This window comes from Vitis riparia, chromosome 5, assembly GCF_004353265.1.
Source record: "Vitis riparia cultivar Riparia Gloire de Montpellier isolate 1030 chromosome 5, EGFV_Vit.rip_1.0, whole genome shotgun sequence".
NCBI lineage: Eukaryota > Viridiplantae > Streptophyta > Magnoliopsida > Vitales > Vitaceae > Vitis > Vitis riparia.
In genome coordinates, this window is record NC_048435.1 from 3,840,683 (window position 1) to 3,850,771 (window position 10,089).

The 10,089-nt window shown below is 38.3% G+C and overlaps 2 protein-coding genes across 3 annotated transcripts; both read right to left on the reverse strand.

The window, feature by feature from the left end:
- Positions 1-605: 605 nt before the first annotated feature.
- LOC117914991 lies at positions 606-4,505 on the reverse strand. Its single transcript, XM_034830530.1, has 2 exons — positions 1,282-4,505; positions 606-1,193 (listed from the first exon to the last, which is right to left on the reverse strand). Exons 1-2 carry the CDS (start codon positions 3,343-3,345, stop codon positions 768-770), a joined length of 2,490 nt encoding a protein of 829 aa, XP_034686421.1. The 5' UTR covers positions 3,346-4,505; the 3' UTR covers positions 606-767.
- Positions 4,506-6,700: 2,195 nt separating this feature from the next.
- On the reverse strand, positions 6,701-9,825 carry LOC117913925 (guanylate kinase 2, chloroplastic/mitochondrial). 2 transcript variants are annotated; one of them, XR_004651184.1, is made up of 3 exons: positions 8,755-9,825; positions 8,019-8,076; positions 6,701-6,910 (listed from the first exon to the last, which is right to left on the reverse strand). XR_004651184.1 is itself a non-coding variant. In XM_034829047.1 (2 exons), exon 1 carries the CDS (start codon positions 9,670-9,672, stop codon positions 8,785-8,787), a length of 888 nt encoding a protein of 295 aa, XP_034684938.1. In that variant the 5' UTR covers positions 9,673-9,823; the 3' UTR covers positions 6,701-6,910; positions 8,755-8,784. The 2 variants fall into 2 exon arrangements, 1 of the variants encoding a protein (XP_034684938.1); XM_034829047.1 differs by lacking the exon at positions 8,019-8,076 and having other exon boundaries at positions 8,755-9,823.
- Positions 9,826-10,089: the final 264 nt, after the last annotated feature.

Sequence of the window (10,089 nt, forward strand, 5' to 3'; positions counted from 1 at the left end):
ACTGCATTCTTCTCATTTTGTTTAGTGGTGGATTGACAGATTACTTAGATTGGATTGGATTTTAGTTCCAGGAGATACCATTTCATTTTATTCTTCTTTTTGCTTCTTTTATATTCAGGTAGCTTTACAAATTTGAATCCGAGATAAGAAAGCTCTTAATTTATCATCGGTTAACGGGACAAAGATTTGCTTTGGGAAAGGGAGGGAGAAACAGTTGGTGGAGGAGTAGTTCTGAAAGTAACAGGCTGACCCATAGGAGAAATACTCTGGGACCCTAAGGTTTCAAGTAGGACTAAGACAAAAACTATGGAACCTAGGAATAGCAATGATGGTATAGCGACAACCCATGATCCAAAAAATGCCTAAATGGTTGACAAGGAATGGGACAAAAAGAAACCCATGAAAAAAAAATCAGGACTTTGCCAAATGCCCAACTCTACTGCCCATTATTTGGCTTCTGGAAGGGGACAAATATGGAGATATCCCAGCAGCCAAGCAAAACTTTTGTGTCTTCCCATCTTTGTTTATCAATTTTAACTAAATTCATGGAGTATTTCCCTGTACTAAGGATCCATTACAGATATTTACACAATGCGGCAGAGCAATTAGAAATCAATAATTTGCTTCAAATGTAAGGTACACCATGTCTTCCATGTACTTATTTATTACTCAGGGAAAAAAGAATATATTATAAGTTGGATGGATGGATGAATATTTATTATTTACACAATCATTTTATTTGTATATTCATGTTGCTGATCTGAATTTTACTGTTCTTCCAGCAACTTCAATGCAGTCTCAACTAAGGAATGCATGCTTGTGCCATGGCGGTTCAGCCCAACAGTACCAGAGAAAATGTTGAAACTTTCTATCTCTGAGGTTGTCTCTAACACAGCCTCCAGCTCCTTCTCCATCCCCAAATCCTTGAAAATATGAACATTTGTTTCTTTGTCTCGCATCATCCAAATTGCTAACTCTATGGTGAAACGCCTTATTCTTGGAACCTTAGTTGGTGGATACTTGTACTTCCTCAGAATCTCCACCAGTTCATGAGCTAAATGCACTTCTTTAATCCCAGTTTTCTCGAAGAAAACGCTTGATTCTTCGGAAGTCATGAATTTGAAACCATGTGCTGCTAGTCCAAGCATTACTTCCTGCAGTTTGTTCTCTTCTGACATAATCGCCTTGAGCACCTGCCACAGGAGGAAGAAAGAAGAAATTCTAAGAAGGAATGGCAACAAATATTTTAGTGCCTATTCTGAGATAATGAAATCAACTTACTGTTGGTGCTGCAGCTCTGACCCCCGTCAACTGGTTGAAGCACTCTGATCCACTGAAGGCGCATAAATTTCTTAAGATTCTAGCAGCATTCACTCTAAGCAATGGAACCTCCAAGGCTCCCACCAGCTTTTCCAACACCTTGAGTTTGAGTATGCGATGACAGTTACTCTTACTGTCCATTGTCAGCATTGCCAGAGCTTGACCAGCTGCTATCTTTACATGATTCTGGTCCCCTGCCATTCCCTGCTTGAAGAAAATGTTGAACAGTCCTTTAAGAACTCCACCTGTGCCCCCAATCCTCTCTGTTGCATTCTCTTCCAGTGCCAGACTGGTTAAAATCTCTATGCCCAGTTTTTGTAGCTTTGGATGTTTCTCCCCATTCCTCAGGATTTCTCTGATGTTGCTGATTGTGAAAACTACCTCTGAAATCTCACTTCTGAGAAGCTTCCCTGTGCTGCCTGTTGTGCTTGCCAGCATCTTGACCAGTTGCAGAGATCTCTTCACGGTGAGAATCTGAGATTGTGTCACATTCTCATCCTTCAACAGCCTGTCTTCAGCATGTGTAAAGTCTACGATTTTTGGCAGGAGGCCCCTTGTGTTTCCAATCTTCCCACAGTTATCATGGTCACGAGCCAGTTTCTTCAGGATAAGAAGTCCCAGATGATTGAATGTCCAGTACCCGTAGTTTCCTTGGTCGAAGATGATTTTCTTCTCACAGATTTCATCAGGTGCACTGCTGGGGTTTCTGTGGGTTTGCAGCAGAGATGAAATTGATTCCATCGCACCAGGTATTCCGGCAACCCTCAGGGAGTTTTGCTTTTTCCCTGCTAGTTTTGAAAGGATTTCTGCGGCGGATTGCCTGATCTCTTCTTCTTGGGGATCTTTCCAGTTCAACATCTCGACTAATCTTTCAATCACAGGTAAATTTATACCAATCTTCTGAAGGGTGTCATCAGAATACCTCTCACTCATGGCGAACTGCCGGAGAATTCTAGCTCCAATAAGTTGTTCATCAGGGGAATTGGAGGCCAAGAGATCCATGGCAAAAGAAACCATGTCCATTTTCAGACCATCAAAAATGCTTCCATTAACACATTTGGAATAGGCATCATAGAAGAACCTTCTGATTGAAACCATACCTGTATCCCCCAAGTCACACTCCTTATTCACCTTCTCCAACAGTCTACAGAAGCTGAGCTTCCACTCCCAGTAAGCTTTCTCCATTAGAAACATCAAAGCCTCTGCCAAGGCCAAGGCATAGAAAATAGTCAGAGCAGATTTCCGGTTCCTCTTGTCAGAATCCCCTTTTGCCACCTCCCCATAGTCATGTTTGATGAGCTTCAGCAATGAGAGAACAACACAGGCTGTTGCAGATAAAAGCTGGAGCCAATAGAGAAGCTTACTGATATTCCTGGACAGGAAAACCCAAGGTGCATATGGCAGCAGAGGAACATCTGAAGTCTTCCATGTTCGACTCCGCATCTTCCTAGTCCCCCAGTTTCCCGGACTTGCCTCAGGGTTGTTCCTCCCTGAAACTTCTCTACTATGTTGGCTTTGTTTCCTGACTGCAATTGGCCTGCAAATTGATTTCACAGTTTCAAATAGGAAGTGTGAGCTTGACCTCAGGGCCCGGAAACTATTAATCCCAACATCTGTAACCGACCAGGTGGCTTGGTGCTGCCACTCAAGCTCATGGCTCCTGCTAAAAATCCGAGTCCCTTCAATCAACAGAATAATGGTGATGAACCAGAAGTCGGTCTTCGCCAAAGTAATGGCAAAACCTCCTAGAAGAACAACTGTTGCCCAGATAAACCCTAGAGTTCCCAGACTAGTAGCTACCTTCTCCAGAACTGCAAGCCTAAGAGCAAAGATTGTGAGCTGCTTCTCTGGTGCAGAAACTGCTGGCCTTATCGCAAAAACAGAATTTGAATTGTTGCTGTCTCCCTTCTCAATACTGCTCTGGGGTGTAAACATGGTGTCTCCTGAACTGCAGGCTCCTCTCAGCTTTGTCAGCTCTGAAACCTGCAAATGAACACTCCCTCCATCCTCCTCCTCTTTATCCATGGTGTGCGAACCTGATGATCAGCTTCTCTTCTGCCTTCAAGTGCTGAAAAGGAAAAAAGCCCAATTCCCAGTTTGCTGATTTGGTTGTTTTGATGTATGCAGGAGAGAAGCGGTGACTTGGTGGAGATATATATATGTATACCGAGAAAAGAAAGGAGAACGTAGATGAGCTTGGAGAGCACGTTTATGCTGTGGAAATGAGGAGGAAAGAGTAAACGTAGGCTTTGCTTCTCTCCATTGAACTTGGCCAAGTGTTTTCCTCGCTGTTGCTTCTCTCTTTCCTCTCTTTTTTCCAAGTATATTTTGTCTCTTACTAATCGGTTTCTTGATGAGATCCACCAGATTTCCCAAAATCCACATTCTTTCCCTCTTTTTCCCCTCTTTTTCTCTCCTTTTCCAGTAACCATAATGTCAAAAAGGGTTGTCCTTTATTCGCTCTTCCATTCAAATTAAAGCCAATTTTACCTTTCCTGAAGTTGCTTGGCTTAATCCAGTGAAAGGGTCCAAGTGAAGAGCCAGATACAGCTGGAAACTTGCGGACAAAGAAAATGACATGGATTCATTAACAAACCCAACACCCTATAAATTAATCCCATGCTTTATAAGATTAGTCGTTATATAGAAAACACTTCTATTGGCACATTCTCACAAAAGGGTAGTCGTTGTCTCTATCCTATTGTAAGCGTATTTTTGTGGAATTGTGGGAATTTAGTTGAGCTGGGTTGATGTGGCTTGCAGGAAAGAGTAGGTGAAGAGTCTTGTGTCAAGTAAAAGGCTGGAATGGGCCCATTGGGGATCCCCAACTCTCTTTGAGTCTACGAATAAATCAAGATTAAGTGGGTATCATTGAAAAAGGATAAAGAAAGAGAAGTCTATGGAGCACATGTCGTTGCAAACCCAACCCTATACGTAGCATTCTTGTTCCATCAGGAGGGTCCATTGCCTTTCCCCCATTTTCCGACTTTCATGAACTTGCAAGTTGATGTTTTTGTTTTCTTTAACCTTTGAAGATTCTTGTTGAATGATCACAAGGAAATTGCAATGTGGTTGTGTAATCCTCAACATTTTTTTGGGGTCAATAGTATTGGTTTTGAAGTTTTCTTGGGGTGATGATTGGCAATTGAGGCATGGAGTTATCCATTTAGTGGGAGTGGTTGAATAATCTTTTCTCCGTACAACCAAGTGGGAATTTAAGACAAAGTTTGAAACTTTCTCCTTAACTTTAGAAAACAGACAAGAAAAATAATATTTTAATAATTTATTGTGAAACAAGATTTTTTTTTAGAACAATATTTTTAATTACTTTTTTTAAAAAAAATATTCTAAGTAACAACTAAAAATATGAAAAATACATAAATGAATAATGTATAAAACCATTTTTTTTAAGAACTCTTGTTGAAAACGTCCACAAACAGACCCTAATGTGTTTTAACTCTTTAAGGTGACATTTATTTATTAATTTAAAGCTTCAACAATTTTCAATTTGTTTGAAATTAGGATGGAAGTGGAAGTTAAATTGTTATAAAGAATTCAGATTTTAAATAAAAATTACAATTTTTTAGTCTTTGTATGAGACAAAGACAGAGATAAAAAATCAGTACAAACTACAAAATACAAACGCATCTAGATGGCAAGTTGTTGGTTAGCTAACTCAGATGGGTATCACTTGAATTAGAAATGCAACAACTCCAAAGTCAACTCATATTGATTACCCATTACAGATAGAAAAAAGCCATCCCATCTTCTCATAATTAAGAAAAATCAAAATTCCCAATATTGAAAAGGCCCAGAAGGAAATATCATTGCCTCTTTACAAACAACCCTCCTGGGACTTGCTTCCGAATGGGATAGCTCCCCACTCCCTCTCTGCTCCCAAAAGGCATTACCTTTTTTCTTTTCCTTTTTTTTCAATTAATTGTGACAGTGTCTTAGCCTATCGGTTCCACCTTGGTGCCTAAAGCTTTATTATATGTGGATGGTTGCATTTTTAAAATGATGAAATGGGTCATTTGAACCTGTAGTTGAGGATTTCATGTTTATTTATCATATGCCTGTAAGCTAGGTCAAAGGGACTGCCCATGAAGAATTCTCCACCAGCAAGTGGAAGAGAAGAAAGAGGATGCTAAGTTGTTCCAGACAGGCATACCTTGGTACAAAGTTAAATAAAATAATTATGAGGGTTGAAGCTTTTGTCAGAGAATAATTCGGCTCAGCCTTGCATGATTTCGAAAAGGATCTTCTTTAGGAGTTGCAAGTACATGCTCTTGGAGAAACAGCTCACTAGTAGTCAAATTCAAGCAACGTGTAGAATCTTATGAATTGATTAGAATATGAAGAAGTAAAATAATACAATGCAAGAAAGAAAGAAAATGCAAGGAATGGATGTGGAGGTGATTTCATCTATTCCAATCCTTGTTATTCCACCTATCAGCAATTTTCTAAGCTTCACTCACAAGATAATCCTAAAAAGAAGCATCAGCAGCCAAAGCCAACTTGGGTTAGCATGATGTCCAATCCATCCGCTCATTGATAGTTGAGATTGACAATTCTGTTCCAAATATTAATGACCCAAGGCTATTTCTCTACCACTAATTCTTATACTAATGTCTAAGAGGCAGAATTTGAAGCCAAGTATGTAATTTTAGATTGGATCAAATAATAACAAAATTAATAACTGAATTTAATGTAAAAAGAAGTATAAAAAATCCAAGGAAGTTTAAAATATTATTTCCTTATTGATTTCTACTTTTCAACTTTATCAAACTTCATATTTTATTCTAAAAGACTTTTTGTGTTTATAAAAATAAAACTATTTTCATAACCCTAAAAAAAGACACACACAAACGAATATATATGTTATATATATATATATAACATATATATTACTTTAGAGTTGATTCTAAACTCTCAAAATCAAAGTTTCGATCGAAAACCCTTTCTAGGAGGAAAGACAAAGATCGAGAATTTGAGAAGGCAAACCTCAACATAGTTGTGAGGCAATCTAAGGGAGTGATGTACTTCAAACATCACGATCATGAAGAATCCGTGTAAATGCTAGTTGGTATACGATTTGTGGGAAGAAGTATCCGAGTCAAGTAAAATTGTATATAATTCTTTTAAATTTAGTGGATTTTCCTACAATCGAAAAACCCATGGTTTTTGTATCAATAGAGGTTAAGGTAATCTCTATAAAGGAAATCTTCGTAGATGATTTTCCATGTGTATCCAATGTTTAGTGTTGACTAAATTTACTTTAGATTATCAAGATCCATATAAATTCTCACATGATATGATTGAATGCCAATTATAAAAATTTGGTGATAATTGATTTAATTTAATTTATTTAAGATCCATCTAAAAGTAATTAATTTAAGATATCCATTTGGATATAAAAATTGTGAATACTACCTCTTCAGCCCCTTGTTCCATGAATCAAGAATACAACAACCTCACACCACCCATGCAGAAAACAGAAAACAACCATCCACGTCTCAAAGGTTCAAGTTTTTGGCAAATCTCGTGTCACAATTTCAATCCTCCTTTCCAACTGATGCATCCCCATTCTCTGCATCATCAAAGAAAAGTTGGTGATTAGAGTTTGTCTTAATTGCAGAGAGAGCTAAATGAATTTCCCACAGATTCAAAACTTAAAAGGAATACAAAGTAAGTTATGAGATAAAATAAAAAGTACTGCTCCTGAAGCTCCACCCACCAAACCAACAACAGGATTAAAGAAAAAACAATGAGAATAAAAAAATCAATGATGCTTGGGAGGGATAATTTTGCCTGTAATGCAACTTCCATATGTTTGTTTTCAGATGATTTCATGGCGTTACTAGGACTACTATCCAAATAAACAATTTTGTCTCAAATGGTACAGATAATAAAAGGCAAACAGCCTGCAGAGTTGTTAGGAAGTTACATTCAAGAGGATGTGAAACAGTGGAGATCTACTTAGGTAAAGTTGAAAAGCAGCATCATTAATTCTTGTTTAACCAATGGATGGACTTATGACATTTCAAAAATACAACCAACATTCAAGTAATAGCATGATCAAACCGTTCAAATAACAGCTATCTATTATGTTGAGAGGCAGTTATAAACAAAACTTTTCCATTTTACTATGCCACACTAAAATTGAAATTTGGCATTCTAATCAAGCAAAACAAAAATCTTCTTCCCATGCTTATCAATAACACAATGTCAAGATAGAATGAAATGGTGATTCAACCTTCAACTCTCAAAAGCATCCTTCTCTGTACTTCTAATAGGCATTGATTTTCAATTATATCAGTGCAATAGTGGATAAACCATCATAAATTTATCCTCTCCATGTTCGGCTGGTTATCATGATCCTGGGACTCAAAGATAGGTAACTACATGCCCATGAGTGCATAACTCCTGCCACCCTAGCTTATTAAAGGTCTGAGAAAGAAAAAGGAGGGAGACAAGAAAATCCTCCTAGTCTCTCCCAATTAAAGATAAAAAAAATATTATAAAAAAAAAGGGCTAAAATCAAAGGGGCTGAGAAGTGTTAAATAAAAGAATGAGTGACATTAGAAAAAGGATCAGAGAGTTGTATGTGTCATGAATTTAAGTGCTGTTTGTCAGGTAAGGGGAAGGCCATTTTTGTCTCCTTACTACCTAGCTTTTTTTGGGGGTTGTTTGTATACCTCATGTGTACTTGTTTCGCCGTCTTTTAGATGCTTCTAATGCAAGCCCTTTTATTACCTATCAACAAAAAAAAAAAAAAAAAGGATATTTAAGAGTAAGTTTGAATGATTTTAAAAGGGGTTAAAAGCACTTCCTAATGCCTTTCTTATAGAAATTAGAAATCACTTTTAAAATCTAAAGAATCACTTGAAGTGATTCCAGGACAATCATTGGATGGGTGATTCTTCTCCCAAAAAATCACTTTTTTTTTTAACATAAGATATTGCCAAAAACACTATCAAAGCTTTTTTCTAGTTTATTTCCAAACACTAAACAATTCTCTTCAAAAGTGTTTTTAATGGAAATACTATCAACAAAAGCAGCTACAAATAAAAGCATTTTAACCGGAACCACTCCCAAATGGGCTCTAAATAAGGTCAGCTGCCCCAGAGTTGTTTCCTCATTTCAAACATAACATTAGTTCCACTTCCCATGCCATTCTATCTTCTGAAATGCAACTCTTACATGCTCTCGTGGGAGACAGACTGGCAAGTCATATTTACAAAGTCAGTAATTCAAAATGACAACTTTGAATCTCATCTCACTGAATTTGAAAATTTGAATTCATGATCATGAACATTCACAAACACCCCTGATTCAAATGGTTGTTATTCTAAACACAAAACAACAATCTTCAATTACAACCCCCCTAACTTAGGAGAATGGATACATTAAAAAAGGTACTAGTTTGATTACCTCATTCAAAAAGTCAGCGTCAACCCCTAATTACACCACAGCACTTCTTTGCCGAACTTTAGCCTTCTCTGCATCAATGATTGATTCCACCAACTTAACGGCGTCCTCAAGCTTCCCCTCCGCATTCACAACCACATAATCAAAATTCTTCATATGATTCATCTCTTCTCTAGCTGTCGCAATCCTCACAAGAAGTGTCTCCTTCGTCTCAGTCTTCCTATCAATCAACCGCTTCACAAGCGCCAATTCACTCTCCGCGACAAGAAAAATAAACACCGCGGAATCTCCAAAAATCTTCCTCAATGTAGATGCCCCTTGTATGTCCACTCTCAATACAATATCATACCCCATCGTCATGTACTCTCGAATCCGCTGTTTCGGAATGCCCTTATAATCCCCATACACCAGAGCATACTCCAGAAGTTCATTCCTTGATATCATCCCTAGAAACTCCTCTTTGCTGACAAAATAGTAATCTTTCCCCTCAACTTCACCCTCCCGCTTAGCCCGGCTGGTCGCCGTCACCACAAAATGAATACCCTCCCTTGCTTCCCTCAATTTCTTGATCACTGCATCTTTGCCCACCCCGCTCGGTCCGCTAATCACTATGATTATCGGTTTCGGCGGTGGAGACAGTGGCTCCGAGCTAAAAGAAGAACCCAATGTGGCCTCGAGGGCTCTGAGCAACTCCGACCGGTTTTCTGTATCGACGGGGGGAATGGGGACAGCGGGAGGCCTCCGGGCATCTCCCATTTTGGAAGTGGACGAGATGTATCGAATGGCTGAGGGTTTTGGGGTTTTGATGTAAAAAGGTTTCCTGCAATTGGAAATTGAAATAGGCTTTGAGGATTTTGGGTAAAGGCGGAGAAGGTGGAGGTCTGAACGGGTGAGAGGGGTGCAAAGCCTTCGAACGAGCATCGAAGATGTCGATGAGATGGTCCCTAGAGTTTTTAATCTGATTGAAATTCTAGGATTTTTTTTGTCGATTAGGGCTTCAAATTTAGGGTTCTTCAAGCAGAGCTTGGGAGGTGGGATTGAGCGGTGCGTCCGTGACTTCAAAGTGGAAGAGTAAATATCAAAACCGCCCTTCACGTTTTGGCAATTTCAATTTCTCCCTCTCTTGAATCTCCCAATTGGACTCTCAAATTTGTTTGTGAACAGATAGAGTCATCCTTTTTATTTTAAAAATAAATAATAATTATAATTCCATCTTAAAATAATAACAATGTTATAAAATATGATAATTTATTGGATTATGGATGATCATCCATATCGATGATATATATCTCCTTGTGAGACTCCCTATAAAGGGAGATACCTCTAATGAAAATTATA